At 37.7% G+C, this 14,824-nt stretch overlaps 1 protein-coding gene across 1 annotated transcript; it reads right to left on the bottom strand.

Annotated features, from left to right (window-relative positions):
- Nucleotides 1-931: 931 nt before the first annotated feature.
- LOC140246931 (uncharacterized) lies at nucleotides 932-9,297 on the bottom strand. Its single transcript, XM_072326251.1, has 5 exons — nucleotides 8,016-9,297; nucleotides 5,949-6,227; nucleotides 4,413-4,514; nucleotides 3,721-3,939; nucleotides 932-1,200 (listed from the first exon to the last, which is right to left on the bottom strand). Exons 1-5 carry the CDS (start codon nucleotides 9,295-9,297, stop codon nucleotides 932-934), a joined length of 2,151 nt encoding a protein of 716 aa, XP_072182352.1.
- Nucleotides 9,298-14,824: the final 5,527 nt, after the last annotated feature.

Genomic DNA, 14,824 nt, shown 5'->3' with positions numbered 1-14,824 from the left:
TAAGATTGAAATATCTGAAAAACGAAGTATCACTGAAAAGATTATGTCAAACAGAGAAAAGTAACGTCTTTCTAAATGTATGATAAGATACGTTTGTTTTAATGTTGGTAGCATTATCACATTTACTTTTAATTATCTTATTTGTTGAATTTTAGAAGATTTAATCTCAGATATTGATTACTGTAGACGTATCTGCATTTTGCGTTAAAAATCTTCATAATAATAACTGTTTTGGAATATCTTTACGATGTTGATACACTTCATTTTTACCTGTACGATAAAATTCCTAATAGATCATATTTGAAAGGAATTTCGGTATAAAAAGTTTGGTTTGCATGAGAGTCCAAATAATATGCTTCTCTAACATTTATCTTTTTTTAGTTTATCATATATTTTTCTTCAAACTAGCAAAATATCAAAATTCATTTCCAAATATCGTACAAAATCCCTGTTTTACCATAAGATTCTGAATCTAAATGAGAAATTATGTTTTCAAGGAAGAAATTAAGAAAATCTTAACTACATTCTAATAATACACGTTATTTGTTGTTGTTGTTGACCTCCATTTTCGTTTGCATTACAATATTCTTTTTTTTTTCTTTAATCGGTTGAAAAGTCCTGAGGGCACACATACTATGCCCTCTGAAGTTTACGTTAAACTAATCTCGAAGCAACCAAAGCAAAAAAAAAAATCAAACATTTATTTGTTATGACTGAAGTCAGAAAGCAAGCTTTACAACGTCGGGCTCAGTAATACATGCCATTCAACAGCGCCCTCTAAAATCCAAGGTCCGTGTGCCTTCGTGCCAGCTCTAGTAAGATGCGCGCAACATAATGACCCTTGTCGTTATTATAATCATATGAAACCGTTGTGTCTCTAAAAGGGTTCATTAATGTAATTAATTAGTTATCTCCCAAGGACTAGGATATTTTAATCTTCCAGGGTGTCCAGAGCGGCCGTGAGAGAGAGTACTGTAGAGAAATCCAGTTTCAATTCATCCTTCAAAGATTTAAAGAAGAAATCCGGCACAGTGCTACGTTGCTTCTTCAGCTGCAGTAACTGTTTTCCGTTCAAATTCTTAAGATGCTTGCTGCGTGACGTAATGCCATTGGTGGACAGCCATTCCTGAACTTCCGGAACTCCCCACTTGGTCACTTCCGGTTTGTCGGGAGTGGAAGTATCTTTTGGTGCTGCTGAATCTGGGTGGTAAGATAAAAAATTACAATGGAAAACATTACTTTTTATTATGGTTATTAATAAAAAATAATATGGTAATTGTTAGTTCTATAAAGGGCAGGCGTCAATCCACACAGGAAAAGTATCATAAGAAGAACTAGACATATGTGACAGAATATTATAAGAAGAAGACATTATCTCAACAAATTTATTCATAGTAGCAGAACTAACGAAGGACACACGTAGGCCACTACATCTGTCATAAATGAGAGTAATCATATTTTCAAATACGTCATCGTGATTAATCGAGTTAATAGTCCACCGTAAAAGACGTTTTCATATCCTCCCGATGAAAACCCAAGCTCTCAGTTTTTTGTTTTGTTTTGTTTTTAAGATATAGAAAATTATCGCGCTATTTCATTCCTATTTAATCAGTCCGAAGAGAATGAGCCCGATTTTTTTTCTCGAGTTAAATCGATAGCTGAGTAGGCCTATACGCAAACAGTGTCTGTAAAACGCGCGCCTTAAAAGAATTACCTGCGATGTGCGTGCAGGTTGCCTCGATCGTTTGGGTCAAACACACTACGTCTAGGAATGATGGGATGCATCGAGTTAATTTCTTGAGGCGAATTCGCATTATCAGTGCGCTTGTTCGCAAATCATCCCGCTTTTTCGAAAATTCCCCAGTTTACGTGGAGAAATGGAATTCACGTTAGAAAATAGCGCGCTATTTCGTCATCACGTTATGAAAATGTAAGCTCGAGATTCTCAAAAATAGCGCGCTTATTGGAAATATCGGTTGATGTGGAAACGCATAATGATGTGTATGATTGCAAAACTTTGTGAGATGCCTTCCCATAGACAAACAATTCCGGGATCTGCTCCAAAATAGCGAATGTTATACTGATAGGATGAGAGATCTACTGCAGTCGAGATTGAGGAATTTGTGCTCAACACAAGACCAAAAACTAAACAGAATTAAACTAGAAATGTCGCTATGGCGACTGGTATGCCTCCTCCATAATGCATGATTCTCCTAATAGGTATATAGTACAAATGTACATGCATGTGGACAATGTGTGATTACATTTTCACAAAACTGGCAAAATATCAAAATGACACGTTTGTCACAAATGTATTGAATGTTCACCTTCCTTGACCTAGGTTTAATTGGATGAATGCGAGAGCATGTATTTGGGGATTTGGGGACTTTTACTTGACTTTGACCCCTTCATAAGTTTATGCATTGAGTACTTTTCAAGGTACGGAGAAAAAGTGCAATTTCTGTATTGAATAATGAATTGTTACCATTTTCATCTGGCCTTTGACCCTTGACCTTTGACCCTAAAATTCATTAAGAGAACCATTGTCAGGCAGAACATGCATAAATATGTACCAACTTTCAAGATACCTTGAGCCACTTCCGAGATATGAAGGAAGAAAAGTTCAGCTCTTTCACTTGATCTTTGACCTTTTGACCTTTGACCTCTTTGGCAAGAAACAAAAAACAAAACAAAACCCACACTTCCCAGAGAATCTCTGTTGGGTTAAACATGCATGCGCCAAGTTTAAAAAGAAAATAATCCTGCAGGTATTGCATAAATATGAGGGATATAGTAAAATTTTGAAGTGTAACCCTTGACCTTAACGCTGACCTTGACCCCATGAACCCAAAATTCCCTAGATAATCACTGCCAGTCAGTACATGCATATATACTATGTTCCATGAAGTTTGAGAAATTTTTTAATCGATCAAACACAATGTTAATCAGTGGCTTTAAACTGAAGTTTATAGGTCTAACATCTGTAATGTTATAAAAATATTTTATTTTTGTTATATCATAAGGAACTTTGTGACCTTTGACCTTTGACCCCCAAAATACCAGTAAATATTTGTTTTGTCATACTCTACCCTCACACCAAGTTAAACGTTCATGTCTCATAGTATGTAAAATACGGTACCAAAAGTTTTTTTTTCCACAAAATAACCTGTGACCTTTGACATTTGACCCTAAAATCCAAACAAAGTATTATCCCTCAGGATATACCCTCATACCAAGTTTGATGTAAAACCACCACACGGTTCTTGAGATATCGACAAAAACAAGACGGGACGGACGTACCGGACGTACGTACGGACGTACGTACGTACGGACGTACGTACGGACGGACGGATGGACGATCCGAAAACATAATGCCTCCGGCCACTTCGTTGGTGGAGGCATAAATACGGCAATTACCGAAAAGAGGTTCAGTATTAGGGTGATTCGGGAAAGAGCGGTGTATTCATACATATGGGCTTAGTGCTGAGGCCGCTAAAACATAAAATTAGGTTAAAGGTATGCACTCATTTAAACATGCTTTGAACGGAGCGTTTACAAAGATAATGACTTTTGTCGTTGGGAACACGCCGTTATGGAGAGCTCTTTTCGTGACAGTAAAATGATGTGTATTTTTACATGATCTATACCAGAACAAAAAGAAACGAAAGGCATGCAGTCGATATTTCCTTGTTATTATCAACACGTTCTACTTTTTCTCACCTTTCTCGTCCACAGACTTCTCCTTAGTCCTCTTTTTCCCCATGTCGCCGATCTCCTTTTCAATGATCACCGATAGGACTTCGGGAACCTTCGGGACAGACTGCACCACGTAGTAGATTTTTCCCGCCACAATTCCTCCGAGCCAGCGGGAAGGATTAAACTTCGGGTCCACCTTGATCGGGACAATCTTCTTCTTGCATTCGTAGGCGTATGAAGCCTCTACAGACAGTTGAACACGAGAATAAAGAAATGGGATAAGCAATGTTGCCAATTTGCTAGTCAGGATTTTCTTTTCATGAAATGTTCTATACAGTGCGAATGACTTTGTGATCTTCACCCCCGCTTCCCACCGAGGCCAGATCGATATGTGGCTAATTCTCTTGCCAAACTTTCTACACGTATCATTAACTATGCGATGCAAGCAAATAAAGCATCATTGTTATCAAATACTCCGCTCACTCTGTGCCAAGATTAATGAAGTACTTTATTGATGAGGAAGCAACAGCAATCCGGTAACAACTGAAACAAAATATGCTTAAAAAAAAAGCAAAACAGAAATGGATTGCTTTCAGGACTTCACACATATCCCTTTCCCCCTTAACTAGTTAGTAAAAACTTTACTGGTCGGAAAAAAAAATAAACAACATCCGGGCTCTTTTTTTTCCTGTATGTGAGTAAATAGCGCCACCAACCTGATCGGCAGTCTTGACTGTCCTGGTAACCAGGGCTGATGCAGGCCAAAACGATATCGGCGTTCTCCACAGCCTCCGCCATGGCACCGATCTTATCTCCACCTGTACATTACCAGTGTGGCCACAGACAGAATGAATGTTAAAGGCAGAGTTATATTTATATATATATATATATATATATATATATATATATAATTATAATATCATATATAAATATACACATGTGATATAATTATATATATATATATATATATATATATATATATATATATATATATTATATATATATATATATATATATATATATATATATATATATATATATATATATATTATATATATATACATATAAACCCGGGATGGTATAGCTTTCGCTGAGATGGGGCTTCAGTGCCCCGTTTCATAAAACGTGTTTTCAGTCAAGTTGTCATTGATGTTATAAGCTACTGAAATCCTTACATCTGATTAGCTGAAAGTAAATTTGTCATAGAAATGTGGCAGTTGACACTGATAATAAGTTTTATGAAATGGGACCCAGGTTTTTTTCCTTCTTTTTTTCTTTTCTTTTTAATGTAATCATAATCATCTTATGAATAATGATAAAGCAATATGTTTTCGGTTTTAACAGGATTTTTTTTTATTTGTATCGCTTTTTTTACTTTGCTTTGGATATCTCACCCATTTGAAAACTGATTTTCATCAAATAGACTCTAAAATCCTTTTAGAATATCAAGTTTTTGATTTGTATACGGTAGTTTGTAAGTAGCTCGCAAAGTTTAAAGCTGAATCCTGTTTCAACCAATACCATACCATCCCTCTAACAGAAATGGAGTTAATACATAAAGAAACTCATAGACAACCCCCGTCGCTGGGGCGACAAAACCTCGTATCTACAAAATGTCAAACGTTCAGGAGAGCCAAAAAACATGGCAGCCAAAGCACTATAGTGAATAGCATAAACTTTCCTTTGACATGCCGCGGTGGCTTCATTTTTGGAGTAAGATTTGGTAAGATTTGGTTAGGACATCATTTAACCCATTATATGACCATTAATCCATAAAAGTCATTTTTCACAAAAATTTCAGATACAAGGTCTTGTCACCCCAGCGACGCAATGTCGTTTATCAAAATAAACGACATTGCGTCGCTGGGGTGACAAGACCTTGTATCTGAAATATTTCACTTAGTCTTTCCCCTCACACGACGTCGATTCATGCGGGGTTTCCGGATAGGTATAGGAGTTAGTTTGTTAATAAACACACACTATTATGTTCAAGCACACACCGTCAGGCTTACTCGCACACACAAAGACACTCACACGTTTTTATGTCAAGTTAATAGAGACTTCCGATACATTTTTGGCTTTCCCCAGGCAGAATTTGATATCGCATATTTCTTCCGGACCCTAAAGCATCCCGTTTCAGCTCCATAAATAATCTGTTATTGGGAATATTCCATTAGGTTTTCCTTGGCTCAAGGTTCAAGGTTCGAGGTTCTAGGTCCAAGGTTCAAGGTTCAAGGCTTTACTGTACTCACTCATGTGATCTTCGTCCATCCACACGTTGTATCCACGCTTCTTCAATCTCTGCTTGATTTCCCGCATCACTGGTTTGGCGGGGTTTTCCCACTTGTAGCTAATCATGATGTGATTTGTCTGCAGCCCGCCCTCTGTCGGCGACCCTTTGGTTCCGTCTTGGGTTGCCGCAGGTGCCCCGCCAAGTTCCTCCGGTAGTTTGGATCCGTAAATTTCAAAAAGCGCCCCCTTGGCTGCATTCTTTAATGTCTCATTTTGATGTTTTGCATTCTTAGTAAGATCTGCAGATTCACAAACCCATGATAAAGAAGCATAAAAAAACTGATTAAGTGGATTAAAACAAAAGACTAGTTCAACTTCCGCTATCAGAGACAGAGAGAGAGAGAGAGAGAAGGATTAATTTAGACATTGTTACATTAGAGACAGACAAATTTAGGAAGGATACACAGAGCCAATTACAGAAAAGGAAAGAAGGAAAATCACCGTCAGTAAATCTTTCATTACTCTAACCCCATTCTGTTGAATAAATGCACTCAGAGAAAAGTATTCATGTCCTTCATTTATGAGAGTCCAATTCAAATCATTTTCATGGAATCATACAGTAGGCCTATGCTCTACGGCAGAGAACATTGTTTCTTTTGATCGCAGTCGTCAGATTCAAGGCAAAAGTGGACATTTTCCATTTGTAAGGAAATTTTCGTGATCAATCTATCCTGCATAAGCACCACGCAATTGCACTCTGTTACAGAAATATCACAAGCAAATAATGAAAATGAAGACCTGAATATAAGAACGACCCAAGTCCAATTTTTGGCCAAATTCAGTTTGACATGGGAAATTGTAGCTTATGCATGGACTCATCTTGTGTATAAATGATAAATCCTAATTACCCCCGGAAGTGCCTGAAATGAATGATTTAAATCTTATATTAATGTAAGAATGAAGGACTTGGGTCATTCTTACATTCATATAATAGCGCCCTCTCTCATCCATCTCTCATCTCTATAGCAGAATATCATGTATATGAATCAAAGAACGACCCAAGTCCACCACACAAAATGGCCTCTCCACAATTAATGTAAATGTTAATTGTCATAATAATATATGTTTTGATTTGTATATACAATGTTGCCTTCCTATCACAGTAAAATATAATATTATTAGACAAATAAAAAAGATATGAAGTTTTTCTTAGTTTACTCGAAATGGTCTTCCATGGACTTGGGTTGTTCTTATATTCATATACTCAAATGTATGGTACAACCATAGGCCTACCAAAGTTGTAGTTATTTGTTATGGCACAATAATTCGGACAGTGCAGAGTAAATGAAATGAGTATCTGAATATAAGAACGACCCAAGTCCATGGAAGACCATTTCGAGTAAACTTAAAAAAACTTCATATCTTGTTTATTTGTCCAATGATATTCTATTTAACTGTGATGGGAAGGCAACATTGTATATACAAATTAGAACATATATTATTATGACAATTAACATTTACATTAATTTTGGAGAGGCCATTTTGTCCGATGGACTTGGGTCGTTCTTTGATTCATATATATGATATTCTGCTATAGAGATGAGAGAAGGATGAGAGAGGGCGCTATAATATGAATGTAAGAATGACCCGAGTCCTTCATTTTTACATTCATATAAAGCTTTAACTCATTCATTTCAGGCACTTCCGGGGGTAAGTGGAATTCATCATTTATACATAAGATGAGTCCATGCATAAGCTACAATTTCCCATGTCAAACTGAATCTGGCCAAAAATTGGACTTGGGTCGTTCTTATATTCAGGTCTTCAAATTATGTCGCTAGGTTCTGCAAAGAATCATTTTCCTTTATGAACTCAACCACTTGAAGCCCCCTTCCTTCCACAATTAGGCCCTTCTGTGACTTGGGTCCACATACCAAGCGACAAAACTAGGTTATTGCCTCCCTCAAAACAAGCGCCTCACAAATTATCACAAAACTGTCAAAACCAAAGTATTATCATACAACATACACACCCACCCACCCACCCACACACACACAGTCTTCGTACAGCGGTCGACCATTTCTTACCTTCCACCAAGCTCTTCCTCTTTAGAATGTCCTCTTTATTACTGGTGCTGAAAGCAAGTCTCCACAGGGTATTAGCAGCACCTGTTCTCTCTTCTACACTAAATCTGTCTCCCAGCATTTTCCCGATGATGGAGATGCCGTCCTTCTTGGCGATCAAGGCCTTGTTGTCATCGTTGATGGCAAGCTGTTCGATCCCCTGGATGAGCTCGAGGGCCGAGAAACTCATACAGGCCCCGATGCTCGTTTCGGTCTCTTGCACGGAAAATGTGATCTTGTGGTCTTTTTTGTGAGAGTACAGTGCCCGCCTCAGCAACGTCAATAGAGTGGCGAGGCACTTTTCATTCAGCGATACTTTGTGTGACTCGTCTTTGCGGATTACGTAAGACATCGTTAAAAACGCGCATGTCTGCAGGACGTCTTCCGGGGACTCCCCAAATTTCTCTAAGGCCGGTAGAACATCTCGGCATCGCTCTCGAAGCAGGGGTATTCTTCGCACGACATTGTGTAGAATGTTTAGAGTGTCTAACACCATTTTCTTCACGCTTTTGTTCATGGAACTTTCGTCCTCGAGACTTAGCATCCAATCGATCAGATGACGGTTGCATTGACAATCTTCCATTTTCGCGCAAAATATCGAGGAGTTATCGGTGAAGTTCCACACCGAACCCAGAAGACAAATGTAAAAGTTAAAGTACAGGACGCCCTCAATGGTTTCCTCTTCACTCGAGATGCAGTCGAACTGAAGTCGTTCCCAGGTTTCAGAAAACAGCTGGCAGAAATCCGTCGAGTCTGCAAGATGGTCAGAAATGGCCTCACGATCCAACGAGCCCCTTTGGGAGATCTTCTCAACCTCCTCGCTGTTGGTGCAGCAATCCTCACATGGGAAGGTCTCGCAAGTCGTCCAGTGTGACATGCTCTGGACTATGCTGTCAACGATTTTCCGGACACTTCCGGACACTCTTTTCGGCTCTGGCAACACTGCTCTAACTTTAGTCGCAATTACAGGGGCGACCACAGATGGGGTGTCTTGTTCATCTGTATTTCCGTCTGGAATGAATGCAGCATCATTACCCTGCTCCTGTGGAGATTTTGGAAGGTGTCCATTTTTCTCCTTTCCCTCGTTGGAGGAAATTTCTCCTCCAACATCCTGAAGGCAGTTTGGAGCCTCTGGGCCGTTGATCTCTTCAGCTTTCGGACCGGTCCTGGAATTCTTCTCAGCCGGGTTATTATCTGTCTTCAACTCACTCTTAACCCGTCGAGATGAGCTCACCCCTGACCCCATGTCAGTTTCCGTTCCAATTTATATGCAATGTGATGAGTATTCCAGTATCATATGTCTCCTATGGCACACCATCAGAAATGAAACGCAAAGACAGTAACTCCAGGAGGATAAGGAACGGGTCAGATACACAATTCCCACAAGGCTATAGTATCCAATATGTCAATATGTATGTGTTCTCAATAGGCATTCCAATGCGACTTGGTGTGTATATACGGTATGAGCGCGTCATTTCATATTAGCACACTCTTATTTCAGTCCGTGGTTGTGAATCACTTCAACACGAAACAATTTGTGCTCGTTTCCCTCTGTGCGAGCAAAGGCTGCTGCGGTACAGACCAGGCTGGAATATGCGCTAATACCGGAGTGGTATTTCTCGTCCACCACATAATGATAAGCTGCAATTTAGGGTCACATTTGTATGACCACACAGTCGCGCACTTTCCACCTGTTCCATACCGAAACCCGTAGCAACAAGAACACAGCAACACGTGCAGTTTTCAAAGGACAGTCTACAAAGGCATTTCAATGGCCACGGAGAGAACAAGGTTAAGTGAAAAAGGGAAAAAAAGAGAGAAAACTCCGTGGTATCGGTGTGGCAATTGTATAATGCAAATAAGCGCTGATATTACAGTTTCGTTATGAACTATTTGCCAATGTGGAATAATCGGGGTCGTTATTATGAATCGCAGAACCGAGCACAGAAAGCGTCCGTATTGCATTATGAGTGTTTACCACGGTCGCGTAGCAACAGATGCCACCTCAATTATTGTACGCCGTGTGATACACAATCAGAGGAAATACACAGAGTGAGAGAGTGCATGTCTGTATATTGGTGTACGAATATAGCGTGTTTAACACAGTATCGACGTTAACGAATGAGCGTGATGCATGTGGTAAAATTGGACAAATTCCTGTACCGTTTCGGCGGTTGCATATTTGTATACGATTTGTAGTAATCCTCTGGGGATTCGATACAATTGGGAAAACATTATATCTTATTGTTAGACAATCCTAAAGGGGTTATAGGATGATGCAGCCACCGGCAGGTTTCAATAGAATCAAAAGGAGGTCTTACATTGGATTTGTTTTACATTGCATTTGACATAACATTTGGCTTTATTTTGCTTATTTGTATATTTCGGTTATATCTAACAACTTGTCTGTTAGGGTGCGGGCTCTTTTTAAAAAGGCTGTTTGCAATTAAACTCTTCGTCCTTATATACATACACTCTTTCCTTTCCCAGGTTGTTCAAACTGGTGGGTTCGACTTTTTTGTGCTTACTTTATCAACAGATATTTTCAACTTGCCTCTAAACCTACCTCATGAACAATCGTTTTGCTACTGTGTTTATACTATTAAACGAAAACAACAAACAAAGAAACCAGTAAGTCAGGAATTTGAAAACGTGTCGGCAATGGTTTAGAAATAAAATCAATTATTCTAGTTGTCTTTTTTTTATTTCAAGACTCTGATCAAGACCATTCCCACCGCATCACATAAAAAGGAAAAAAGTCAAGATGCTGCCTTCTAAAAAGTGTCTGTGCCACAAGCTAATGTGATATGTTACATAGTTTATACGTTTGCATTCTAAATCCTAGTAAGTATTGTTCATAGTATCAGCATCATATATCAATGAGTTAAAATGTACAGTAGTATATATGAAGAATTTAAAATGAATATGTTTTATTGGTATAACAAATTGGTGCTGTTGCTGTTTTGTTCCAGTGTTCCACGTCTTACAAGCTTGGCTTTTTTAGTGGAACACTGTTTTCCATCATTGTAATTATTCACTATTTTTGTTGCCATGGCAAATTGCACCGTTTCTTTTTTACATCATTCGTGTATATTCTTTATATTGTGTTAAAAAAGAATCCTTTATCAGACGAGTGTAAGTGAAATGAAACAAATTGTATCACTTTGGATTATGTCAACTTTTTCTTTTTCTTTTCTTTTTGATGATGGAAATAAATAAACTATTGAATTGAATTGAAAAGAAAACAAAAAATTTGGCTTCATGTTCATATTAAAAACAAAAAAGATCAACATGACAACATAGATTTAGCCAAAGACTCATAATTATTCATAGATTCTACAGCAAAAAATAAAAAAATAAAAAAGAAATATATATATATATATATATATATATATATATATATATATATATATCAATGCGTACCATAAGGTTTGCTTCTTGTAGACACTAACAGAGAATAATTATTTGAGGCGCTGACATCATCACATCATTCACTTTGTGTTTTTATAATAATGCATGGTAATTGCCTGTGTAATTTCGCGATATCAGTATAAATACGTAAGGCTCTCAAACGTCCTGAATGCATAACATTTTGCAGTGAAACATTGTGCACCACATTCAAGTTGGCTTTTACTGATGATAACAATACAATAAACTGCAGTACAGTGTATACCAAATTGGTGAGTCCAAGCGTTTAAGTGTCTATTGTTAACATTTAGGGCGCCATCCTGCGTCTTCTAACTTGCAGTGTCTCGCGTCTATAGATCTCTACAGAGGAAATGTGGACATCTCATAGGCCAAACTCTTTGAAGCCACCGCGCCATCTTGCGACATACATACATCCTTATAGGCCCGAATTCACGAGGGTGGTACAATCTTTGTCCATGGTTTAAACCATGGACAAAGATTGTACCACCTTCGTGAATTCGGGGCATAGAGTGTGCGTGCTAAGAAAAACTAGGCGGAGGCTTCACTTGTTCAATGTTGTTTGTACAGCGTGAATTTGTCTGATACATGTGAGACATCCAGATACCTCTTTTTAGAGCAGTGCTCGTAAAAGGTTCACATTTAACAGATGATGAAAATCAAATTGGAGACATTCAAATTCATTATCTTTCAGACCAGAGATGTATGCTTTTTTTCTCCTTTATTATTTTATTTGTTTGTTTGGGGCGGGGGGCTTATCCTGCGTAGTCTGCAGCAACCAAAATTGTTATGTGTGTAGAGATTCTGTCGCTGCCCGAATGGGAGCTTTGCAAACATTCACTTTTTGCAATAGACCAAACGCAATTTGCAATCAAATGGAAATTTGCAATTACTTGCAAAATTTGTAATTGATTTTGAGGATTGAGGTGAAGATGCATGTCAATGTGAATAATGGTACAACATTATTTTGAAAATTTGTTGCATATAGGACTACCTCATACCATGATAATTAACTGTTCCCCCTTAAATGTGTAGCCAAGAAGGAAACGAATTGATTTCTTTTTCGGCACATGCAGTAGTTATCTTTAAACTCCAAAAATCCTCATCTCTTCAAGCTATCTGCTATAAATCTAACGCCATGCCTTTATATTCACGTGACGATTAGAACTATTTCTTTCTTTTTTCTGTCATTATGAAACCACTGGAGGGAGAGACTAATGCTGAATGAGGCAAAAGCTGTGCCCTATTAATTGTGTGTGGAGGCAGTCGCGTGGCAACGGACGCTTTCCGCATGGCGTTATTCATTTTTTTTTTCTAATGGAGTCATAAAGCGCACATCTGTGTGTGTGTTGTGTGAGTGTTTACCCGTTATGAATGTGTATATCGATGGCATCGAGCGTACGTCATCACTAAGTATCTGCACTGCACGTTAATTGATTACCTGGTCACAGCGTTTGGTGTATAAGCCCTACACTGTGAAGGTCTCATTGTTTGATTTTTAATTGCATTGTAATCTTTCCATTTGTGTCTGTTTTTGAACATTCGTGCATTCTTTTAATGGTAGAGTAACTAAATGCTTTGGTCGAGTTCCTATCATTTTGTTAATTTTCACGAGTAGAGGTAATACAAAATAAATAAGTAAACGGCACTTCGGCGGTACACTGTCATATCAAAAACCGGGAGGAAAAGAAAAACCCAAACAAACCAAATCAGGACTCCGACGATATGAGCAGAACTTCTAGTTCATGATGACTTCAATCTATAATGCAGAGCGTTTTATCTAGAAACGCTTCGCACATATATCATTTCATGCGACAATCACAAAGCTCTCCTATCTGTAATCCCTTGTTACAGTAGTGATACATATTTTGCTTAAATAAGATATAAATGAAGAGTTTGTTCGCAAAAACCGATAAGTCCATTTTTGAAGATTTTGAAATACAGTCTCTGTCATAGTGTACAAAATGATACCTTTTAAATGATATATTGGTCACTACGAGATATATTTTTGAAGTTATGGTCAAAAGAAGCAAAAAAAAAATCTTATTATTCTCTTTATTTTTCTTGACCTTTAATCGCAAATAACTCTATTTGGCAAATATGGACTTATTGGTTTTTGCAAACAAACTCTTCAAATATATAAAAAATATTATATATATACACGTATATATATATATATATATATATATATATATATATATATATATATATATATATATATATATATATATATATATATATATATATATATATTATATATATATATATAAATCAACTATATTGTAAATTTGATATTATTAAACATGCACTTCAGACAAATAAAATCTCTTCAGAGAACAGTGATTCTGTATGATTTCCGACTAGCATGACTAGAATATTCTTGGAAGAATTTAAGATAACCCTGGCGTCCATACGTTTCTCAAACGCAGATACTCAGAGCATTTTGAAGCACAGAAAAAAAATATATATATAAATACATGTATATGAATCTCTTTCTCATGAACACAAGAGAGTAGAACGGGGGGGGGGGGCAAAGGAGGAGGGGGGCATCCACATGTAGTTTGAATCAGTCACTGCGTTGGCAGCTCAGGTTTGATGCAGGGATGGTTGTGACACGAATAATAATTAAACCAGGAAGCTTTCTACGTCTGGCGCAGTTGGACTGGATGTAGACAGTCAATGTACTCAATTAATAGTGAGTGCGATTTTGTGTGTGTGTGTGTGTCTGTCTGTGTGTCTGTCTGTCTGCCTGTCTGCCTTTTTTTTTTCACTTTGAACGAAGATGTTACCACCTTTCTCCACTCCTTTTATTTATACTTTTTCCATCTCATTTTGTTTTCACGATACGACTTTACTTTTATTTCTCTTTCTTTGGTCTGATATTCCCAAGAACGTTACACCACGAATTTTTCATGCATGCTGATTTTGTTAGCTCATGTTCATTATATGTGCGAAAAATTACATGAATGACACTTAAAGGTTACCGTTATCTTTCGACTGTGCAAAAACAACTGGACAGAAAGATAACTTATTCATGTGGCGAGGGCTGTGCAGTATTACCGCTGTGTACGGTAGTCGCCTAGCAACAAATGCTTCCCCATTTGTGTTGTTTTGATTAAGATTTTGTTTGCTTCCGTTACGCTTAGCCTTCACTAGGTGTACGTCACGTGTAAAAGTGAGTGCAAAGCACTTTAACTAATTGCCTGCCTTTATTTCATTTTCTACAGGACAATACCCTCCGTACTCTATTCTTATTTTATGTAGGCCTACTTTGTTTTTCAGACATTTGCAAGTTGTAGCAAAGGTGGTTTCATGTGATTGTTACTGAATCACTGCCCTGTGAAAAC

Source organism: Diadema setosum, chromosome 3 (assembly GCF_964275005.1).
Source record: "Diadema setosum chromosome 3, eeDiaSeto1, whole genome shotgun sequence".
Lineage (NCBI taxonomy): Eukaryota > Metazoa > Echinodermata > Echinoidea > Diadematoida > Diadematidae > Diadema > Diadema setosum.
This window is presented reverse-complemented; position numbering and strand designations above follow the sequence as displayed.

Excerpts from the sequence above, each read along its gene's own strand:
- LOC140246931 (XM_072326251.1), bottom strand. The coding sequence starts at position 9,297 with ATGGGGTCAGGGGTGAGCTCATCTCGACGGGTTAAGAGTGAGTTGAAG. Across the intron at positions 3,940-4,412 it reads CAGTCAAGACTGCCGATCAG|AGGCTTCATACGCCTACGAA; the intron begins GTTGGTGGCGCT and ends AACTGTCTGTAG. Across the intron at positions 1,201-3,720 it reads GAAGTCTGTGGACGAGAAAG|ATTCAGCAGCACCAAAAGAT; the intron begins GTGAGAAAAAGT and ends CTTACCACCCAG.